Raw genomic sequence first — 21,885 nt, 5'->3', positions numbered from 1 at the left:
TAAGTCGTGCATAACTGGGTGAAAAAACACCCTCCTTCAAAACGTTTATTCTGAAAAAAAAAATATCGTTCTTCCCCACTATTTTCTCCCGTTACCAGCTTCCGGGGAAAATGGAAAATTAAAAAAAGCTATCCAAACACTTCAATAAAAACCATTAAAAAATAGCTTTGAAAAGCGCTTGAAAATGTTGTTTGTTGTTCAACGAAAATGAAAAAAAAAGAGCTTGAGAATTTTTTATTTATATTTATTTTTTAAATTTCAGAAAATTAACTGAATTTTCTATATAATTTCTTAATCCTAAGAGAAATCAGCTTCTTTAATTGCATCCCGGTGGTGCAGGTTCTTCGTGTTCCATTTTAACAACGGGCATGTGAGTTGGGGGCGGCGGTGGTGGCGGGGGTTGCATGAATGGGATGACCGGAGTTTGATAAGCGAAAGGATTGACATATACAGGCCCAACAGGTCCCCATGTAGGTAAAGTGGGCGGTGGATATTGATACCAGTGCTGACTGGGAAACTGCATAGTTGGCGGTTGTGTCCTGTATGACATATTGGGACGCCTCTGGCCCCTGGGAGCTTGTCGTTGCCTCGGAATTTCATTTGGTCTTCGCTGTTGTTGCTGCTGCTGCCGCCGTGTTCGTCGACTATTGCGTTCTTGTTCATCATCAGAGTAGTCCAAGCATCCCTCCGGTGGTTCAACGTCGTGTTCCCAGCTGGCGTCAGAGCCCTTTTGTTGCATCAAATTGGGCACCACAACGATTGAAGAGTGTTCGGGCTTTGACACCCAAAAAACCTCCATGCCCACTGTGATATTCTTCTCGGCAATCTGGCCGGAGGAATTGAAACGAACGCAGTAGATTGGTTGATCTATTGGGCCCAAGACATCGAAGATTTTGCCCAGAATCTTCTGGCCTCGATCAACAAAAAGAACAGTGTCTAAATCCAAAATAACATTTCCTCGTTTCGATTCAACCAGCACCATTTGCTCAACAATTGACATGATCTGTCCCAGGTGGAGGCATTCATTCTCCTGGACAGAAATATGGAGATCCTCAATGGGTGGCAAGTCACTCAAATCCAATTCACCTTTGGCCTTGACACCCCTTTGACGCGATGCTGGTCGCTGAGATGGTGACTTCATCTTTTCGTTTTCATCAGAAGAGAAACCTTCACTTCCGGAATCTCCGGATTCCTCATGTTGATCATCTCTGTAGATTTTGGCTTTGTTAACAACAACTTCCTCCTCTACTTCTGGTTCACTGCTGGAACTTGATGAAGATGTGGAAGATGAGGATGATGATTCAGAATCGCTTTCACTGTCCGATGATGAGTTGTAGGCGGCCAGAAGAGCTAGAGAATTAACAGCACTTCTTTCCAGTGTTTGGTTTTCTTCAATCGCTTCAATCACATGTTTTTGGGCTGCTTCTTCACCTTGTTCCTTAGAATTACCTTCATCATTAGTTTCTCCACTTATATCCATTTTATTGTGAATTAAATAAAACTTTAGAGAAGCTTTTTTTTCGTTCTTTCAACAAAATAAATCCGTCTTCTTTTGTTGTGATACACAGCACGCGGGGAAACCAATTAACCCAAAAGCAATGGAAATCATCCATTAATTTCTCTTGGATTTTCGATTTTATCCTTGGAAAATTAAGAATTTCAAGAAATGTCGTTAAAGTCCAAGGAAAATCCATAGATTTTCCAAGGACATTTAATGAAGTGAAACTTCCAATATATTATCAGTAGTTTTCCAATGGAAGGCATAGAAATCTTGGAAATCATTGCAATTCTTCCAGTCTTTCCAGACGCCGCCATTTGTCATTTTTGTTTGACAGAAGTTTTCGCTGGCGCGATATTTTCGTGTTTTTCATATAAAATATTGACTATCTTGGAATAAAAGTAGTGAAATTTTGCAAAGGGAGTGTCTAACTATTACATTGCAGTGGATTTTTAGGAGGAATCATGCCGGAATTTGTGACATTGGATATGGAATGTTGGCAGGAGGAGCTGAGCCCTGTGCAGCTGGAGGCGTACGAAAGGGCTGAGAGGGAGCACAATGATATCCGGTCAAAGATTACGGATGTAATGAAGGATGGTTCGGGACAAAATATCTTCAATGGAAATATCTTTTCGGCATATCAAATAACTGGCTTGGTTACCGGTCTCGAGGAAGTTGCGCAGCCGCTATCAACCTTCCGGAATGAGGGAAAAAAAGTTCGTGCAGCTGTTCAAAAGTCCAAAACAGGAAGATACACAAATGCACCAACAGAAAATATTGAGATAAATGATGATGACGATGAGGATTTCAATGATGAGGACTACATGCCGCTGGCAAAACGCAAAGCAATACTGAAGCAAGAAAAGAAGAAGGAATCCCCGGCAGTATCTCCTGCTGCGAGTGGGAAGAAGTCAGCAAAACCTGAGGCTCCGGTCAAAATTCCGGCTGTTGTTGCCAAGGTTCGCCCGTCAGAAGCAACATCAGTGGGTGGATTGAGTCTCAATAATGCCGCCCCAGCTGCTGGGAAGGAATCCCCATCAAAGACAAAAGAAGTTGTGGATCTTACGAAGGAAGATAGTGGAAAAGCAGCTGCAGACAGCCGTGAAATAACATTCAATAAACTCCAGGGCAAGACCTACCCATCTCTGGTGGTTGTTGCGCGACCATCGCTGAAAATCAAGGATGGTATCCAGTCGGATCGCGGGACACTCGATACAAAGGTCAAGAGTGTTCTCACGTATCCTACAACCAAATTTACAGAGTGGCTCATCCAGCAGGGACTAGTGCGTAGTGCACAATCATGTCAGCTACATCCGGATACATCTCTCAAGCTGGGAATGTATTCAGACAGCTCAAAATTCCCATACTCAGGGGGATATGTTTGGATAAGTTCATGCTGCCCAACGCGCTATGTGTCCGTTTTCAATGCATCCATCTTCGAAGGTTCCACTCATCCACCTTCAGTGATTCTTAAACTTATCTACCATTGGGCATGCCAGACAAATGTCCCAAATGTTGTGCAGTGGGTCAAAGTGGATAATCTCTACGTTAAGGGTATCTACACATTCCTCCGGGCAGTTTGCACTGTCGCGCTGTACTACCACATCACCCTTCTCGGAGGACCAGGAAAGAAAATTGAGGTTGGGGTTATATCTCTCGGTACTACCACACAAGATGGGCAGCAGAGGCAAGTAAAAGTTGAGGTATTGGGAGTTTACGATCCAGATGGCAAACTCATTCGCTTGCGTGCGATTGAACCATACACGGGACCGGATAAGAACAATAAGAAGCGCTTTGAGAGAATTCTTGAACCCCTGAAGGAATGGGTGAATCGCGATAGTATCATCCTGACGGATCTCACGGTGGACAAGAGTTGCCTTCACACATTGGGCTTTAAGACCGTTCATCAAGCACTGCCATCGGATTCAAGTCGCAACAGTAATGCAACAATTATGGACTACCTGAGGCGTATTGTGCCACGAATGTTCCAAAATACATTGTCTCTGCTCTCGCGTGCTATTATACAACAATTCCTGGATGAATTGGTTTGGAGGGAATGGTATGGATCAACTCCTGGACAAGCTTTCGATAACATTGTTAATCATCTTGCTGAACAGACGCGTCTGGATCATAAATCATCCCTCACCAGTCGCCTCAATAAGGTAAAAACTTTGTTTATTTTTTTTTTACATTTCCTTGATCTAATAAAAAATTGTGCAAAAGATTTTTTTGTTGCTCTTAAAATAATTTAGATTTGTTTTTTTTTTAAGTATTGTTGGTTTACAAAATTCTTTTAATGCAGAACAATTATGTAAGGATTATTTCTTAAAATTATAAAAAAAAAATTGTATCGTTTTAGGTTGCAGCTGATCCATTCCAAAATTGGCAACACTTTTCTGCAACGAATAAGCCCTCCGGAAAGCGCAAAAGTATGTGAAAATGTTAAAAGTTTCTTTAGTTTAAATGTGTCTTTCTGTTTTACTCCTCAACATTTCCCAATCAGCAACTTTGTTTATTTGATTAATTACTTTTTTTTTTGAAAATGTTTCTAAAATGAAAAAAAAAAAAAATAAACTGTTAATGAAAGAATCAAAGGAGTTTGCTATTGAGGAATGTTGGGAGATTGACTTGAAAATTGTTGGATTTTTTGTTGTTGAGATATTTTCTCATTGGTCGTGTGTATTTTTTTTTAAATGGGTTTTAGTGCCATCAGCATCGACAATACCTGTAGCAGATGATTCCCCAAAGGCTTCAACGCCAAAGGAGAAAGCAAAACAATCACCGGCAACGCCAGTTTCAACACGGCGTGGTCAAGTGGCTGCACCACCACCCACATTGGCGGTTGCTGCAACGCCTACGTCTTCGGGGAAAATTGGCCGTCCCAGGAAGGAGGATACGGCTGACAAAATAAGCCTCGAGGGCTACTACTATGCCACCTATGAAGGTGAAGGGACTACCCTGCAGGCGGGTGAAATGGTGAATTTTGAGATAAAATGTCCGGATTGTGACAAAGTTCTAACGAACAACACCGATCTCATGGATCATTTGTTTACGCACGTTACCACGAGCGTGGGCAGGAAGATTTGTCGGTATTGCTTGGATAGATTCACCACGCCTGAGGGTCAAACGCGCCACATTCTCCTTTCGCATCCAATTGATACGAAATACATGGCACAGGGTGGTGGCTTCAATTGTCTCATCTGCGAACAGAGGCATGCTACACTTGTAGCCCTCGTGAGTCACATGGGGGTACGGCATGTTACATCTGAGATGCCCTACAAGTGTGGCGGATGCGAATACAGGAGTTCTGTACTCCGTCAGACGATTGATCATTTCTATGCCAAGCACAAACTATCTGCAATGCTTCAGTGTCCATTCTGCTTGAAGATTTACTTGGCTGCCACGGCAGAGGAGACCCTCTATGCCAATGTGTTGGGTTATTTGAAACATTTGCGTCAGCACATGCTGAAGACTGCAACAAAGAAGTGTGGACGCTGTTCTTTGGGATTTGTTTCAAAATCAGCGCATAAGCTTCATCAATTGTATGCCCATGTGTCACATGCTTGGCACCAGAATGAACTTCTTCCCGTCAATAAGGGGATAACCAACATTACAAAGCCCAAGGTGAGTAAATAAAGAAAAAGCTTTTCTTTTTATGGCATTCGTGTCTCTTGAAGATTTTTGCAAAAGAGCCTCTTTTTATTTAAGTTTTATGGAGGTTTTTTTTTTAAGTTTTTTCTTTAAACAGCAACTTGAAATTTCTTTGTTTTTTGAATACACTTTTCTTCCCGGAATGGTTTTATGTGTTCCCGGAAAGTGCCATAAGTAGCTGGAAGTAGTGCCGGATGACTGTCCATTGCATTAGGAAGTTTCTAAGGGATCTAAGGAAGTTCCTTTTCAACACCCGGCTGATCCTTGATGTCATCTTTGGGTCAAAATCTGAGTCTATAAAAGTGCTTCACGCTATTGCAAGGGGGACTTCCAAAATGGACAGATTTTGACCCAAAGATGACATCAAGGATCAGGCGGGTGTTGAAAAGGAAGTTCCTAAGATCCCTAAAAAACTTCCTGATGCAATTGACAATCATCCGGCACTACTTCCAGCCACTTATGGCACTTTCCGGGAACACATAAAACCATTTCGGGAAGAAAAGGGTATTCAAGTTGCTTTATTTTTTTTTTAAATAGTTCTCAGAGCGATAAGAACAATAATTTTCTGCTAAAATATGACTTTTTTTGACAAGTTTTCATATTTTTGCACATGATTAAAAATCCCGGCGTATTTGCTTTGTTTAACACAAGAATTTCTCGTGTGCAAAATTCAAAAATTTAAGCTTTTGTTGACTTTTGGTTTTGTATACAAAAAAAAACTCATGTGCGTCGTCGCGTTTCTATTTCCGTCAAGTAGATAAGAGTTGTATGTTATCATCATTGAGTAATTTACAATCGCCATACACATTGTTGTGCCACATGCGGGCAACATGTGAGGGATGTTATCTATTCCCAAAACAAATATTTTATCACGTGATTGCCATGTTATTTGTTGAAATTGTTTAAATTTTTATTTTCTTGATTATTGTCCCCATTTAGCACGTGTGCTAATTTTTTGTTTTAAAGCTATATTCCATATTTTTCTATCAATTTCGTTTAAAAGACGAAATATATTTCTTTGTTATTTGAATTTTATATTGACGAGAGAATGAATAAAAAGCATTTTTTGAGAAGGATGCGAAAAAAAGTTCGCCCAACGTGGGGCTCGAACCCACGACCCTGAGATTAAGAGTCTCATGCTCTACCGACTGAGCTAGCCGGGCTTGATTGTGAAGCCGGCAGAAGGAAATCCGCCGCGGCTGCTTTATTAAGCACATCACTTTTGATTTTATTTATTACATACATTTTTTCCTGAAGGCAGAAAATATTTTTTACAGCTGACAAAAATCTTTTTAATTTTTATTTCAATGCACTTTCAATTTGTAGTGACGTCACAAATTTCTTCCCCTGAAGATAGATATTTTTCTCTCTGAACATGTGAGCAAAGTTAAACAGGGTATGACACATAGCCCGGCTAGCTCAGTCGGTAGAGCATGAGACTCTTAATCTCAGGGTCGTGGGTTCGAGCCCCACGTTGGGCGATCACTTTTTTTAATTATTTCTTTTTTTTTTTACTTTCTACCAGGCTAAAGCTGATGTTGCACCTGTACGTCCGGCAAATCCAAATCCTTCTTTAGATGGCGTGTCAATGTACATCCCGAATGGACGACATTGCCTTGAGTGCGATTATGATTTTGAAGAGGAAAATCACATTGTGTAAGTTTCTTTACTATTTACCATCCTTCTGCAATATAAGTTAATAATTCTTTGATTCTTATTTCCAAATTAATCCATAAAGGGGTTTAATGAAATGCTCAAAGTGCAACAAGTACCAGACATGCTGCCTAAGGGCTCTCATGGATCACTATACGTTGTGCTCATCACCACCGCAGAGTGCTGCTCCTCTGGGTGCAGATGTGGTATGCGTATGTGGCTTTGCAGGCAATGATGGCAATGTGGTGGCATCCCATATGGTTGTATGCGAACGGAAGAGTGTTTATGCTACAGTTGAAGAGGCCAATGAGAATACTGTTAAGCGTAACATGCTCGATATGTTGGACCTTGTGAGGCGTCCCGAATCAACACCTGAACAACCACCGGATGAGCCAATGGAAGAAGCTCCACCTGTGCAGGAGAATCTAGAGCAATCTGATCAATTTAATACGCAACTCTCACTGGATGATCTGGCACCACCGTCAGTGTTGCCGCCACAACAGGAGCCAGACAGGACACCACAGCTGAGGGATGAATATCAGGTGAGAAGATCAATGAAATTCTTCTTCTGCTTTTCTGAGTAAATTAAATTAAATGTATTTAATCAACACGTTTTAATTCAAAAATATTATTTTTCTTTTTTTTATTTTTAGTCTTTGGCCACTCCGCAGGTTCAGGGCGAGTATGAAGCTATGCAGTCTATGGACACGAGCTCATCTCATTTTATGTAAAAGAAAGCTTCTAAATGAGCGAATTCTGCGTAAGTTTTTCTGCATTATTATTCTTCTTTTTTTTTTAATTTGACATAGTGAGTAATTTTATGATAATAGGTACACAACATTATGAAAAAAAAATGCATTAACTTCTTACTATGCAGATGAATTTATTCTTCACACAATTTGTAGTTGCAATGCGCATTAAATATATACGATGAAATTTAATAAGCAAAACGAATATCTTTTTATCCAAGATAAATTCTATTTTTGGTAACATCCTTTTTGCTTAATCAGTGTTTACTGAATTCTTATTTTAGATAAACAATTCTTTGTGAAAATTTTTTTACATGAGGTTTTTTTTTCATTTTAATTGTAATAGAGTTTTCTTAAATATCTACTTAATTAAAATAATTTTATTTGACTATATATTTTTGTTTTTGCCACTTAATTTTATTATTCTTTTCCTGTGTGTTTACCTGTATATATAAAAATGGGTCGTAGACTCACAGTGTTCAGTGCGTTTAGTAAGTTGAAATAGTTGTGTAATACATCGTGTATTGTTGTTGGTGAAATTGTAACAAGAGGAAAAGCAGCAGAGACAGAATTATGAGTATTCTCGATTTAATAGTATGGATGATATTTGCTTCTCTGGCCACATGGATAGGCATTAAGAAGTATCTAAAGTACTTTTGGACATCAAAGGGTGTATCTTATGTTGCTGGACCTCCACTAGTTGGTGTGATTTCCAATGTTCTCCTCAATAAGACAAGTTTCTCACAACTCTTTTTGGATTTGTACAATCATCCAAAGACAAAGAAGGATGCAGTTACGGGTTTTTATTTTTTCCACAAAGCATGTTTGCTAGTACGTCATCCGAAACTTTTTAAGAGGATCCTTGTTAAGGATTTTAATCAATTTCCCGACAGGAGGATGTCTTCTGATCCCAAAAGTGATCCAATTGGCATGAATACTTTGGTTAATGTAAAAGGTGATACATGGAGGAATATCCGTAATCATATTACACCCGTTTTTACAGTGCACAAAATTAAGAATTTCTTTCCGCTTCTAATTGATGTCTGTGTGGATCTTGAGGCAAAATTATCCGAAGAAATTCCCCAAGGAAGCAGCAAAGAGATTAATCTCAAAGAATTAGCAGGTCTCTACACAGTGGAAACAATTGCATCGTGTGCTTTTGGTGTGAAGCCCAATTGCTTCCAGAATCCCAATGCGGATTTTCTGAAGAAAGCACAACGAGTCGTGGATCCAGGGGATATGTGGCGTGTTATTGAGCTTGGGGCGTGTTTCTTTTTCCCGGAATTTGCAAGTGTTTTTGGACTAAAATTTTATTCAAAAGAAACTGATGAATTTCTCAGGACTGCAATTTTGGATGTAATGCAAGAACGGGAGAAGAGTGGGGAGAAGCGACATGATTTAATTGATGCTCTTATCACAATGAAGAACACTCAAAAGGAAATTTTTCATATGGATGCTTTAATTGCACAAGCAGCTGTTTTTCTAGCTGCTGGCTATGAAACATCCTCATCTGTACTCTCCTTTGCACTCTATGAATTGGCAAGGCATCAGGATTTGCAGGAGAAGCTGAGGAATGAGTTGTTGGAGCATCGGGAGCACGGAGAAATGAGCTATGAGAGTTTCAACAATTTACAATATCTCCATATGGTTTTTCAAGGTTCTTAACACGCTTTTTTAAGACATAAAATTTAAAAGATTTAAATTTAAAAAAAATCATTTTTTAGAGACTCTTCGTCTGTATCCGAGTATTCCTTTTCTCGAACGTACGTGTCAGCCAGCTGATGGGAAAGCATCATATTCCCTCGAACCCTATCATAAATTTTCAATTCCACGTGGTATGCCAATCTACATACCTGCAATTGCTGTGCAAAGAGATCCAAACTTCTTCCCTGACCCACTGACATTTAGTCCAGAACGTTTTGCTCCGGATGCTGAACCACGCATTGATCATAATCTCCTTTTGGGCTTCGGGCAGGGTCCAAGGAATTGCCTAGGATCCCGGTTTGGAACATTACAAGTTAAAATGGCTCTTGCGACGATTATACCAAAGTACCAAGTGGAATTCTGCAGTAGAACACCCCACAATATTGTCTTCAACAAAAAGAGCGTACCAATGTTTTCTGAGGAGCCAATATTCTTGAGTTTTGTTGAAATTTAAGTGATTAATGTCTTTTAAAAAGGAGTAACAAAAAAAATCACTGTACGATGATACATAATAATTAAATTTAAAGTTTTCTTATCGAAAAATAATACTAAAAGAATTTTTTTCCTTTGTAAATCATCACTTTATTTTACAAATCACACGAATGACCATGGAAAGATGCCCAAAAAAATTTTAATTACGGAAGCAACTTGAAGTTTTTATTCTACCCTGTTCTCCCCAATCACATTTTTATTGAAACTGAACAGCCCTTTTTGCGGTTTTCTTGAGAATTAATTTTCCCATTGGATTGGTAAATCTTTCACCATCCTGAAAGACAACTTGACCCCTTAGAATAGTCGCATGGACCTTCCCACGGACCACTCTACCCATGTAGGGATTTGCCTTGTTCTGAAAGTGAATTATATCGCTGGTAATGCTGAAGGATGCATCTGGATCCCAAACGCAGAGATCCGCATCATAGCCAATGGCAATTCTTCCTTTATACCCATCAATACCGAGTAATTTCGCTGGTTCCTGGCATAGAAGTCGATGAACGTCTGCAAGGGTGAATCCCTCACTTTGACAATGGGTCCAGAAGAGTGATAAACCAAATTGTACGGATGATATTCCACCCCATGCACGCATAAAATCACCACGTGTCTTCCCGTAGGTGAGAAGTTTAATTCCAGGTGTACTTGGTGAGTGATCAGACACCACCATATCAATCTCACCAGATCTAATTGCATCCCAGAGCTTTTGGCGATTCTCAGCTGAACGAATGGGTGGTGCGCATTTATATTCCGTATGTGCATCGGGGACTTCTTCGGCGGAGAGGGTGAGGTAGTGATGGCATGTCTCCACAGTTAGCCTGGCGCCATTCATTCGGGCCACATTTATCATTGGAAGTGACTGGGCAGATGAGAGATGAACAATGTGTGTGCGCACGCTGCAAAGTTCAATTGAAAAGTTCATTCGTCAAGTTCAGAAATATAAGTATTGATTTTTAAATTTTGCTAGATTAATTGAAGATTTTTTTTATTTGTTTAAAAATAGAATTTTAATTTCGATTAATTTTTTTCTTGGAGTTTCAATTATTACGCAATTTATTCTTTTTCTTTTTACAAATTTAAACTTACTTGTATTTTGCTGTAAGTCTGGTAACCATATCGATAGCCTTTATTTCCATTTCGGATGGTCTAGAATTGAGGTATGTGGTGTACTTTCTGGGATTATCTGCTTCATTTACGGTGCTACCGTGTGATGGACATTCCACCTCAGCATGGAACTGCAAAACAGACCAAGAAGAAGAAAAAACCCCGAAAAATTAGCCAAATGAAAAAGCTTAACAAAAAGAAAATTAAGAATCTTACAGCTAGAAGACTCTGAGTGCCTTCGAGGATTTTGAGTGCTTCCTCAACTTGTTCCTCATCCACATGCGGAAATTCAGGGACACCACTGGGGCAGAGGAAGCACTTGAAACCAATCACACCGTTCTGCACGAGTGGCAAAAGACTCGAAGCATTGCCGGGAATTAATCCACCCCAGAAGGCTACATCAACAAAGACTTTCCCATGAGCAACACTTGTCTTAGCCTTGAGGTTTTCAACTGTTGTTGTGGGTGGGATTGAATTTCTGGCACAAAAAAAATTTTTCTTATGCATTTGGAAGTTATTCACATAATTGGTAATTTTTGTTAAATAATTATTTTGGTAGGAAAACATTATTTGGTACTTACAATGGCATATCAGCAATTGTCGTGAAACCACCGGCTGCTGCTGCTTTTGTAGCTGTTGCAAATCCTTCCCATTCTGATCTGAAATATTTAAGTTAATTTTTTTTTCAGTTTTATAAATTCAAAATGAAGCTAAACCATGTACTTGCCGAAATGTTTGGAAAATTCTTTTCTTTTTTTTTTTAGATGATTTGCCGAAATAACTTCTTAAAGTTCGATGATTCGAATTTTCAATGATTTTTTTTTGAGGGGAAGTTGTTAATGTATTTTTTTTTTGATTTTTTTTTCTTGAAAGTATGTAGGTATACATGATATAAATTTCAGTCTGCTTATTCTTGGGCTTCTGAAAGAATTACACGACTAGATTGGAAAGTTAGCAGAAAGATTAATCAACTTACGTATAAGCTTGTTTTACATTCTTTTTGCTGTCCTGTGCCTTTGAAAGATTTCATTAGAATTCAATTTCAAATCTTCTTGGTGTCAATTTTGTACCAAATAACATACATACATGTAGAATTATGTATGTGGATTTATGTATATGTGGAGTTATAGTAGATAAAAAAAAAGCTACATTGGAAATTCAAATCAAGCACATGGCATCATAAATTGTCAATATAAATTAATCCGCTCTATGTGTTCCCAATAAAATTATAGAAAAAATAGTGAAGGTCGAAAGTTGATGCTGATAAGAAAATCCGGAATAATTAGAATAAGCACTGCTGGCCAAAAGGGGTTTTCTTATACATACTATACAACACCATGATGATTAAGTTGGAATATAAAATGTTTTCTCATAACAAATACACAAATATTTGCAAAAAAAATTTCTTGGTGCTTTTGTTGTAGACAAATTAGCAAACAAAGAGAAGCTCTTTAGCGCAAAGAAAAGTCTGTGTAACAATAAATTATGTGATTTCCAAAAAAAAAAAATTAGGTAGGTACCCCATGCTCAAAAAAGTGAGAGTGATGATTGCAAACGATGCATAGAAATGCGAATTAGGAGGAAAAAAAATTACATACCTTCCGGGCTCATTGATGTGCACATGAGAGTCAACTAGGCCAGGCATAATGATTAGGTCACCGTAATCCACAATCTAAAAGAAGAATTGTAGGTATATGCTAAGAAGGATAATTCACGGGGATAGTTGAAGATTTTCAAATGAAAAAGAAAAAAAAACTAAAATAAAAATCACCTCTCCTGATCCATTTTGATAAATCCAGGAATTTACTTGTCCTGGCTTTGTAAAAATATCAGTAATTTTACCTTGATCCGAAACAAGGATAGCACCTTCAATGAGCTCACCATCCACAAAAATTCTCTTACTCACGAAAAGTGTATCCATTTTTTTTTTATTCAAAAAATTAGAACTTTAATTTTTTTTTGGCAAAAGCACCCGAGTCGTAGTATAGAGATATTGTACAGAGATCACTCAATAGACAGACAGAGATAGAGGATTGGAAGGAGCACTTTTTTGGAGAAGCGACTTGCACGTCCGGAAAGTGGTTGAAGACTGCCCCGTAGAGATTCAATAGACTATTTTTATTGTCTCTTGGATGATCTCCAAGGCACATGATCACGTGGCGGGGAACGTTTGAAGAGGGATCGGTGGCGATGGGAGCCGAAGGCGCTTTTTGTTGGCCACTACACGAGCTAGTTGAGCCGCGTTATCACTCATTGGAATCTCCCGCGCATAACAGGCCTGCTGTACGTACGTCCAAATACGCGATAAGGGGTTTGGGATGTGATAAAAGACAATCTGAGTGGCGGTTTTTTTTTGTTGTTGCTGCAAAGATTTGGAAGTGTTTGAGGAGCTAACAGAGCCTATTGTGCCAGATAATTTAGGTTGTTGACCAGATTGTTGCTCAGCAGGAGTTTTTTTTATCTTAACTTATATTTCGGGGTTAACGAACATTTCGCAACAGTAGCTATGATGAAAATGCATAATTAGCAACCATATAGCTTAAATAAAATATTAATTAATATTAGGTAGGTATGCTAAAAGAGGGAAGAATTAATTAGGATTAAAAAAAATCAAAAAATACCTAATTTAATTTTTTTATTTTAAAAAGAGTTTAATGGGGTAGTATGTATTTTATATAATTAGTTTTTAAGGGAATCAATCTCTTCTGAACTGAGATGTTGCTATAATTAATTCTCTTTTTAACAGCAGTATTTTTATTGGCAATTTAACATTTAAAAAAAACTGTTTCAAAAATACTAAAATTACGAAAGATTTTTGAATTAACACAAAAATAAGTTTAAAGACCTGATGAAGAGAGAATAAAATTCGCGAAACGTCGCATGTATAAAAGGGTATTTTGAAACCTGGTGAAACTGCGTCTTTCCTATAACACAGCAGTTTGTAAATTATTTCAATTGAATTTTAAAGGAATGTTTCAACCACTTTTACAAAATCTTAAAAAAAATTAAGACTTTAAAACATTTTGAATCCTCTGGTGCAGAAATCTTCAAGTCATCTAAATGGAAAAATTGTGTGCTATGTGCACCAATAAATCATTACTTGAAAATTTTTACTTTTCAGCTTAAAAGTACTTTTTTTCGGTGTTTATTCTATGAGACTATATCGTAAATTCATACGTCTCGCGGGAAGGAAATCAAAAATGCGATTTTGAAATGAAAACGTTTTTGTGTGGAGTACGAGAGCAATAAATCGACGTTGATATGGAGAGAAGAAAAGATGGTAATTTCTAGAGCTCAAATATTTGCGCCAACCAGCCTGATAAAGCCTTATCGTCTTCTTTCACATTTTCCATGAGCAAACATTAATGGGGCAAAATACCTCGAAATGCAAAACGCGCAGCTGATAAATGTATAAGTAGTACGTCTTCCGAGATGATGCAGAGCACTGTCGCCCCAGAGCTTTAAGAAATAAAAGAATTGAATCTTTAAATCTTCACAATTTCCTTTTATTTGGACATTCTCAGCTACAGTTCCTGCTTCCGTTCAATCTTGAAAAGTTCAACTTCAAAGATGAGTGTTGAATCCGCAGGAATTTTATCGCCCATTGCCCTTTTCCCATAAGCCAGTTCCGGAGGGATTACGAGACGTCGCTTTTCTCCTTCGCACATACCCAGAAGTCCCTGATCCCAGCCTTTAATGACCTGGCCGGCACCCAAAGTAAATGTAAAGTACTGCCCTCGATCCACGCTGCTGTCAAACACTGTACCATCCTCCAGGGTGCCGGTGTAGTGCATGTGAACAAGATCACCTTTCTTCGTCTTCTGCACGCAATTTTCCACACGCTTCTTGATTCCAATTTTCAGCTTTCCTTCCGCACAAGTTTCCTCCACGACGACGGCAAGGAATGTTAAAAGTATCGCTAGGATTAAGATTTTTTCCATTTTCCTTTCGATTTGTAATTTCTGCTCTCACGACTAGAAGTTTATGATTGTGATAAGCCACATAAATAATTTATAATGCTCTCTAATGTTCTCTAGACTTCAGGAAAAATACACAAAAAGGAAAAACATGTAAAAATGGGACTAAAGAAAATCCATAATAAAAACACGAGAACAGTTAAGTGATGCCACAAAGATCTCCTAATGATGAGCAATTTTGTGCAGCACTTTCTGTGGTAGTCTAATGTAGTCCCTGTGTAGACTGATTTTTTGTGGGGGTGTTTAATGTAAGGAAAGGAAAAAAAAGTAAATTAAATTCAGTAAAAAATCACAAAAATGCCATCAAAAAAGAAAAAATACAATGCCAGATTTCCACCGGTAAGTACCATGTGGTGCATTTCGGGAAAATAAATCGGGAAAATGAAATGAGAAAGGCCCTTTCTCCCATGTCTGGTGCAAACTTAATTTACACTTTTCCTTTCATTTTTTTCGGCTTTTCTCCCACAGGGAAGAATCAAGAAGATCATGCAGACGGATGAGGAAGTGGGAAAAGTCGCCCAGGCTGTGCCAATCATTATCTATATCCTTTTCAAAAAAAAACCAAATAGGCTTTGGATGTGAATGAAGTGTGAGGTTATGTTTAGTAATTTCCCTTCCCCCAAAAAATATACTGATGTTCACAATTTATTTTTATCACCCAAATGATAATTCATGATTAATCGGATGGTTAGCAAGTGGGTGCTTTTGGTGCATGAATTGCGAATTTATTAAATGAATGGATGCATTTCTTTTATTCCCATGAAGATGATATATATGTGAGATTTCCGGCAACAAAGATTTCCGGATCTCAAAGTTCTCTAATCCAATGTCTTTAGATTAAATTATGTATTTACCTTAACTGAGGCACACCTAGGACACTGGAATTGTTCGTGGAATCCCTACTCACCAAGACAGTGCGCATCACAAATGCCCGTCACGCCAAGACTCTGTCACCATCGCACATGAAGCAGTGCATAATGTCCGAGAGTCGTTTTGACTTTCTCAAGGAGCTCGTGAAAAATGTTCCGGACATTAGTGTTGCGGAGGAGATTGATAATTCCCCACCAGCACCACCGGAGGATGATGTTACAAATGGTGCTAGAAATGGGCGTCTGGGAAAAGGAGGAGAGTCATGGCTAAGGAACTACGGGCGTCCTGCTTCGATGGATTTGTCACAAACGCGAAATTATTCCAACGATGGAAAATGCTTGACGCCAAATGTGATGTATCCGGGAGGTACTGAAGGAAATACAGTAATTCGTTATACGCCCTCCCGAACGTGGGGACAGAAAACACAATTAACTGGGGATCTCCACGGTGAGTGGGTGTTTTGGATTATTTTTCTTTTTTATTATTAATTCTTATTGTTTATCGGTAGGTCCCTCACGCCCATCCAAGGTTCCCCGTATGGATTCCACACAAGGATGTCACAGTGCGCCCCCACAGTCCGGGGATTCGTCAATTTTCAGCTTTGATATACGACAAAAACCCCAGCGAGAGTATCCCAGCCCATTGGCTACGTCCACGGTTACCTCTACAACGAATAATTTGTGCGAGAGTGTAGCCTCCACAACGCCACCCGTCCTCAAGTTCGATATCTCTAGCACACCCGTCGTTAAAATTGACTATAGCCATTTACCCCTTAACGTGGCTCCGGCACAACTTCCTGCGGCCCCAGCAGCATCGGAACTCGATGAGGATTATGACAACATCTGAGGTTCGCGCGCGCGTAAGTCTCTCTCACATCATTTCTCCGTGGCCCCCAAAGCAATCTCTCAGTGGGATTCTATAGGTCCTCTTTGGTGACTAGGACCATTCCTCCTTACCCATGGTACAAATTGAGACCCTCTTTGGCCACATTCACCACACATACACAGAGTAACCTTCCGAAGAACCCGATTGATGGTTTTTCGTCTCAAATTTTTTCGTCACACAGACTATAAGTTTTTTTTCGCTCCATCGCGACGAATTTGCTTTATTATTCCAATAAAACATTAATTTTTAAGTAAAGAACTATTTTATTGTTGAATGCACCAAAAAAAAACACCCTAAATTACCTTTTATTACATTTAGTAACTGAACTTGTGGTTGGTTCCTGAAAGATAGCGACTGGATTGTACTTTTAAAGTTTTTTTTATGAAGAATCTCAAGAAATCTTATCAAATTACGCATTATGCTAAGTAATCACCTAATCAGCATTTTCTTTAGGCTTTTTCTTGCATCTCCGGATGTGCTTCCGGAGGTAAGACGTAAGGGAAAATGCAGAATCACAGAAATCACATTTGTACTGTTTAATGGAGTTAGTTTCATGAAGTTTCTGATGAATACGGAAGCTGTTTCTATGAGAGAATTTTTTCAGGCACACTGAACACTTTAAATAAACCTCCTTGTGCCCATTCATGTGATCTCGAAAACGAGAATTGTCTGGGAAGATTTTACCGCAAATTTTGCATGAGAAGGACATTATGTGGAATTTCTCGTGTGTCCTTAGGGCAGCTATAGTGGCATATGATTTTCCGCAGGAGCGACACAAGTGTGGACGTTCTCCCGTATGAAAGCTCCTGAGATGTCCTCGAAGATTAGCTTGGGTAGATAGATGTTTGTTGCAAATGCTGCATTTGAAGGATTTCTTAGATTTGGTAGATTTTAGAGCCAAAGAAGCTTCTACGCTTGAAGCATGATTGTTGATCTCGTGAACTCTGAGCCCATCGAGACGCTTGAATGTTGATCCACAGTGTTGGCACATGAACTTCCGGGTGCTTCCATGGACTGTCTTCATGTGGAAATTCATACGATACTTGTGATAAAATTTCTTGGCACAAATGGGGCATGTGATGGCTTCTGGGGAGTTCCCAATGTTCTGCTGATCATAGTCTGTCACATTAGATTGAAGAGATTTCTGGAGATTTTGTAATTCCTGGGATTTCTTGGACAATTCCTCCATGCACAGTTTTAGAGCTTTCTTCAGGACATTACAAGGATACTCTGCATCCAAATGAATATCTTCAACCGATGTTATTTGGCGGACATCCTGGTTAGTTTGATTCCCATCTATAGGCTCCAAGGGATTATCCAAGAGTAACTGAAAGTGTTTTTGGCAAATCCTCCTGAAGGATTCGCCTTTTGAGAAACTTCCAACACTGCAGTTTGGTACTTGACATTCTATATTCATTTTGAAGTCATTACAGGAGTTCTAGGAGTTGTTGTTTTCTCCAAAATGAATTTTCTTTTCCGAAGAGCTTTGTTTCGACGATCTTTCACAAATTCTTGTTGTCAGTCTTATTCATAACCTACAAGACCTACAGAAGTGAGAACGCATAAAAGGCAATTTTAGTTCCTTGTCTTCAAGATGTTAATACCAAAATTTATTAATTTCCTCACTCATTGTCGATGCATTTCATCAACAACGGCTGGAATTACTAAAATCCACAGAAACATCTACGCTAGATCCTACAATCCAACAGTAGTTGTTCTCCCGGATGGTTCCAGCTTTAATATTCGCTATCATGAGCCTCGAAGAATAATTAGGGTGAGAAAAGGGATTTTTCATATTATTTTCTTTGCAAATTAAGATTTTCTTCAAAAAAAAATATTCCAGCTTCCCTTGGATCTAAATACCTTGTCGGAGGAAGAGAGAAAAGTAAGGCTTGATAGGAGGAAGCCAAAGAAGAAGATTCGGGTTTATGAAGAAGTCGAGGATTCCTTCAGTTCTCAGAAATACATAAAGATGCTAAAGAAAAAATAGAAGATGTAAAATCTAGAATTTCCTGGAGTTTGAGATTAGATCCATTAGAGATGATGAATAAAAGTTAGGTTATGTTATGGCTACCTTGTTGTCTGTCCACTTTATTATTTTCTGAGGAATTGTTAAGTGTAGAACCTTCTCAACACTCACCTTCTATTGAATAAAGAGATACAAAAGAATAATGAACCAAGATCCTGGTAAGGAAGCAATGGGAAATCGTCAGAAAGTCTCCCAGCATGGTTTCCGACCTACATCAGCATTCCAATGTGAAAAGCTTGAGCGAGATTGCCGGAAAAACTGGGACTTGTTCTACAAGAGGAATAAAACGAATTTTTTTAAAGACAGAAACTGGACAACAAGAGAATTTACGGATTTACTGACATTGGATAATTCTAAAATCCTCTTAGAAGTTGGTTGTGGAGTTGGGAACTTTATATTCCCCCTAATGGAAGTATGTGATGCAAAATACTTTTATGCTTGTGACTTTTCTTCGGAAGCTATAAAGCTCTTACAGGAGAATCCACAGTACTGCGAGGAGAGAATTAAAGGATTTACATGTGATATTACCACAGGAGAACTATTGGATACCCTTGATGAAGATTCCGTGGATATTGTAACATTGATCTTTGTCTTGTCGGCAATTCATCCAGAAAAATTCAAGAATGTCCTGCAAAATTTATATAAAGTGCTAAAACCCGGAGGTGTGCTGCTTTTCAGGGATTATGGGATCAATGATATGGCTCAGTGGCGTTTTAGGGATTCCAGTAAAATCTCAGATAATTTCTATGCACGTCAAGATGGAACTCGGTGAGATTTTTATTAATTGTATTCACAAAGCTATATAGGAAGCTAATAATTGATACATTATTATATCTGCAGGAGTTACTTCTTCTCTGATAAACAAGTCCAGGAAATTTGTGAGGGTGCTGGTTTCCGAATGGAGCAGAATACCTATGTGCACCGACAGACAATTAACGTGAAGGAAAATGTGGATGTGAAGCGAACGTTTGTTCAAGGAATTTTCCGGAAGGATTCTTCTTAGTACTTGGCTGCCTTATTCTTCGGGGCATCAGAGGATGGTTTAGCTTTTCTTTTTTCAATAATATTTTGAATTTGCTGCCATTCCCGATCCAATTGGGCCTTTTCACTCTTTTCCGTCTTATGTTTGCGTGTTTTTCGGCCGTCCTGCATCTTCACACCGTACTGGAAGGCTGCTTTTGGCATTGCTTCCTTGGTACTCATGTAGTCTGAGTACTCTTCTTGAGTGTCAAAGTCCCATCGTCCAATTGGACCCTTCTTATTGCCCAAATCCATCTTTGTGTAATCAACTTCCTCGTCCGAATCATCAATTGCATCGTTCATCTCCTGCAGTCCGGGGTAGCATTCAGCGTAGCCTTCGGGTTCAGCTGTTAGGCGTGATATTAAACCTGCAGGGAGCTTTACTGGTGGCTTAGGGACTGAAAGTACAAGATTTTTTTTAAAAAAAATTCTCCACATGAATTGGTACGAAATATACAATTTACTTACAATTTCCACTACTTTTTGAGCTTTTAGTTGTCTCCTTGGAGGATTTGTCAAAGTACCCTCCGTCTGGATTTCCAAAGATAGCTGCTTTATTGGTAGACGATGATTCTCCGTGTTTTCTGGCCTCATAGACTTCTTCAGTAGTGTAAATGGCATCGACACTTTGTTTTTTGTCGATCTCCTTGAACAAGGGACGATCCTTGTCGCGTTTCTTGTTCTTCTTATTTTTTCCTCCAGACCGGAGATAGCCCAAAATCTGAGACAATTTATTTATGACAATATCATTGGTGGTGAGAGTCTGTAGTTCAGCATTAGACATGGGAACATCTGCTTTGGAGCGAATAAGAATGGTTGGGATGTCATTTTCTGCATTTTCATCCTCAATATCAATCACATAGGCCATTCTTCCCGGTAAGAACAGCTCATTGCGCTCCACAACTTTAGACTTTTGAGCAGCAATGAGATTTTTAATGTTGAGCCCCATAATTGTCTTGCATTCTTCTTCACGCTTGTGGGGTTTTTCAGGTTCAACCTTGGGATCTGGCATGGGTTCATCCACAATCTTCTCCATCTCCTCTTCCTGATCATGCTCCTTAGCCACAATCTCACTGCGGACCTTCTGTAGCAGCGCATAATCCAATCCCTTTACCAAATGTGTATGTTCCATGTCACCACCCAAGAATTTGGATTCCTGAATCATCTGTCGCCTACGCTCAGCTGCATCGATGCCGGATTTAAGGTCCGGTGCTACCGTACGGTAGGCACTAGCTGAATTCCCATTGCTGTCCGTATTTTGATAGTCTGGATTCACTCCATCTCGTCTCTCACGTGCCCTATCGCGATACTTTTCCGCCAATTCGGACATTTTGTGATCTTCCTGCTTCTTGAGTGCAGCATAGAAATTCTTTTTCTTCCGACGAGCCTCATATTTCTCTGAATTGCTCACTTTTGCAGTTGTAGCCTTAGATTGTGTTTCACCCCGTGTGGTGGATACCGAAGCGTAAGCAGGAGCTGTTCGAGGAGTCATTAGAAGCTTCCGGAAGTCATCGTTTGTAAGTCTCTGACTTGCGCTCCCCACACCATCATCGTGTCCCTCCTCTGAAGGCATTTTTGTACACTTATTACGGTCCTTTACAGATTCTTTTTATCACTTTTCTACTTTTTTTTAAATTTTCCGTATTTTCTGCAGTAAAAATTGACACACATACACCCATCAAAACAGATATGCTTTTTGTCTACACAAAACATTAGAGGAAATCGTACATTTGATAAACTCCGTGGAAATATCTTCGGAAATATCCATGGAAATTTTCTAATATGTTAACTGCAATATTTTTAAATTATTTATTTTTCCTGGAAAAGCTCATTTTCAGGGCTTCAAAAGTTGTCGGGAATGATTAGGGGGCCCCTGGGGAGCTTCAGTAAATATTTGGGGGCGCAACTTTATTTATTTGCGAGAATTTAAAAAAGTTTTGAACGGGCAATGCCGAATATCGGAAAACGCAAGAAAATTGCAAAAAAACCATGGAGTTAAAGATTTTACGAGATCATGGTTGTGGAATACCTACTAATGAATTTAGCGCCTCTAGCGGAGATTTGAGGTTATTTTCCCGCCAAAAATGGAAAATGAGAAAATCACTTGCAGAAAATGCAAATTTGTAATTTTTTACCTGAATTTTCAGTTTAATAACAATTTTTCACGAATTGATCTAAAATAAGACAAAATAAAATTAATTTACTTCATCAATATATGCTGCACACACACACACACATCTCGACGTTGAGGATGGC

General features: G+C 38.9%; 10 protein-coding genes and 2 non-coding genes across 14 annotated transcripts; 6 read left to right on the top strand and 6 right to left on the bottom strand.

The window, feature by feature from the left end:
* Nucleotides 1–223: 223 nt before the first annotated feature.
* On the bottom strand, nucleotides 224–1,663 carry LOC129795182 (H/ACA ribonucleoprotein complex non-core subunit NAF1). Its single transcript, XM_055836260.1, has one exon. It carries the CDS (start codon nucleotides 1,478–1,480, stop codon nucleotides 317–319), a length of 1,164 nt encoding a protein of 387 aa, XP_055692235.1. The 5' UTR covers nucleotides 1,481–1,663; the 3' UTR covers nucleotides 224–316.
* A 128-nt stretch (nucleotides 1,664–1,791) lies between these two features.
* On the top strand, nucleotides 1,792–7,752 carry LOC129795155 (uncharacterized). The gene is made up of 6 exons (XM_055836221.1): nucleotides 1,792–3,660; nucleotides 3,858–3,927; nucleotides 4,203–5,122; nucleotides 6,675–6,805; nucleotides 6,888–7,344; nucleotides 7,456–7,752. The coding sequence occupies exons 1-6, from the start codon at nucleotides 1,963–1,965 to the stop codon at nucleotides 7,531–7,533; spliced, it is 3,354 nt and encodes a 1,117-aa protein (XP_055692196.1). The 5' UTR covers nucleotides 1,792–1,962; the 3' UTR covers nucleotides 7,534–7,752.
* Trnak-cuu (transfer RNA lysine (anticodon CUU)) lies at nucleotides 6,240–6,312 on the bottom strand. Its single transcript has one exon. It is a non-coding gene; the product is annotated as a tRNA-Lys (tRNA).
* Nucleotides 6,558–6,630, top strand: Trnak-cuu (transfer RNA lysine (anticodon CUU)). The gene has a single exon. It is a non-coding gene; the product is annotated as a tRNA-Lys (tRNA).
* Nucleotides 7,753–8,151: 399 nt separating the features above from the next.
* On the top strand, nucleotides 8,152–9,709 carry LOC129795275 (cytochrome P450 6g1-like). Its single transcript, XM_055836361.1, has 2 exons — nucleotides 8,152–9,208; nucleotides 9,276–9,709. Exons 1-2 carry the CDS (start codon nucleotides 8,152–8,154, stop codon nucleotides 9,707–9,709), a joined length of 1,491 nt encoding a protein of 496 aa, XP_055692336.1.
* Nucleotides 9,710–9,812: 103 nt separating this feature from the next.
* LOC129795162 (allantoinase) lies at nucleotides 9,813–12,957 on the bottom strand. Of its 2 annotated transcripts, none has more exons than XM_055836234.1 (6): nucleotides 12,691–12,957; nucleotides 12,447–12,520; nucleotides 11,430–11,507; nucleotides 11,065–11,326; nucleotides 10,831–10,979; nucleotides 9,813–10,640 (listed from the first exon to the last, which is right to left on the bottom strand). In XM_055836234.1, the coding sequence occupies exons 1-6, from the start codon at nucleotides 12,730–12,732 to the stop codon at nucleotides 9,944–9,946; spliced, it is 1,302 nt and encodes a 433-aa protein (XP_055692209.1). In that variant the 5' UTR covers nucleotides 12,733–12,957; the 3' UTR covers nucleotides 9,813–9,943. The 2 variants fall into 2 exon arrangements, with proteins under 2 accessions (XP_055692209.1, XP_055692208.1); XM_055836233.1 differs by having other exon boundaries at nucleotides 12,620–12,913.
* Nucleotides 12,958–14,332: 1,375 nt separating this feature from the next.
* On the bottom strand, nucleotides 14,333–14,789 carry LOC129795178 (peptidyl-prolyl cis-trans isomerase FKBP2). The gene has a single exon (XM_055836255.1). It carries the CDS (start codon nucleotides 14,787–14,789, stop codon nucleotides 14,373–14,375), a length of 417 nt encoding a protein of 138 aa, XP_055692230.1. The 3' UTR covers nucleotides 14,333–14,372.
* Nucleotides 14,790–15,051: 262 nt separating this feature from the next.
* Nucleotides 15,052–16,838, top strand: LOC129795170 (dr1-associated corepressor). Its single transcript, XM_055836243.1, has 4 exons — nucleotides 15,052–15,164; nucleotides 15,294–15,364; nucleotides 15,694–16,142; nucleotides 16,204–16,838. The coding sequence occupies exons 1-4, from the start codon at nucleotides 15,123–15,125 to the stop codon at nucleotides 16,539–16,541; spliced, it is 900 nt and encodes a 299-aa protein (XP_055692218.1). The 5' UTR covers nucleotides 15,052–15,122; the 3' UTR covers nucleotides 16,542–16,838.
* LOC129795166 (oocyte zinc finger protein XlCOF26-like) lies at nucleotides 16,824–17,997 on the bottom strand. The gene is made up of 2 exons (XM_055836239.1): nucleotides 17,014–17,997; nucleotides 16,824–16,920 (listed from the first exon to the last, which is right to left on the bottom strand). Exon 1 carries the CDS (start codon nucleotides 17,995–17,997, stop codon nucleotides 17,014–17,016), a length of 984 nt encoding a protein of 327 aa, XP_055692214.1. The 3' UTR covers nucleotides 16,824–16,920.
* A 177-nt stretch (nucleotides 17,998–18,174) lies between these two features.
* LOC129795181 (39S ribosomal protein L55, mitochondrial) lies at nucleotides 18,175–18,653 on the top strand. Its single transcript, XM_055836258.1, has 2 exons — nucleotides 18,175–18,354; nucleotides 18,424–18,653. Exons 1-2 carry the CDS (start codon nucleotides 18,175–18,177, stop codon nucleotides 18,568–18,570), a joined length of 327 nt encoding a protein of 108 aa, XP_055692233.1. The 3' UTR covers nucleotides 18,571–18,653.
* A 2-nt stretch (nucleotides 18,654–18,655) lies between these two features.
* On the top strand, nucleotides 18,656–20,099 carry LOC129795173 (tRNA N(3)-methylcytidine methyltransferase METTL6). 2 transcript variants are annotated; one of them, XM_055836246.1, is made up of 3 exons: nucleotides 18,656–18,767; nucleotides 18,912–19,377; nucleotides 19,450–20,099. In XM_055836246.1, exons 1-3 carry the CDS (start codon nucleotides 18,752–18,754, stop codon nucleotides 19,610–19,612), a joined length of 645 nt encoding a protein of 214 aa, XP_055692221.1. In that variant the 5' UTR covers nucleotides 18,656–18,751; the 3' UTR covers nucleotides 19,613–20,099. The 2 variants fall into 2 exon arrangements, with proteins under 2 accessions (XP_055692221.1, XP_055692220.1); XM_055836245.1 differs by having other exon boundaries at nucleotides 18,751–19,377.
* LOC129795159 (protein Red) lies at nucleotides 19,351–21,328 on the bottom strand. The gene is made up of 2 exons (XM_055836231.1): nucleotides 20,098–21,328; nucleotides 19,351–20,027 (listed from the first exon to the last, which is right to left on the bottom strand). Exons 1-2 carry the CDS (start codon nucleotides 21,200–21,202, stop codon nucleotides 19,609–19,611), a joined length of 1,524 nt encoding a protein of 507 aa, XP_055692206.1. The 5' UTR covers nucleotides 21,203–21,328; the 3' UTR covers nucleotides 19,351–19,608.
* Between the last annotated feature and the right edge of the window lie 557 nt (nucleotides 21,329–21,885).

Source organism: Lutzomyia longipalpis, chromosome 4, assembly GCF_024334085.1.
Source record: "Lutzomyia longipalpis isolate SR_M1_2022 chromosome 4, ASM2433408v1".
Classification (NCBI taxonomy): domain Eukaryota; kingdom Metazoa; phylum Arthropoda; class Insecta; order Diptera; family Psychodidae; genus Lutzomyia; species Lutzomyia longipalpis.
Note: the sequence above shows the minus strand (reverse complement) of the source record. Positions and strands in the feature narration are given on the sequence as shown.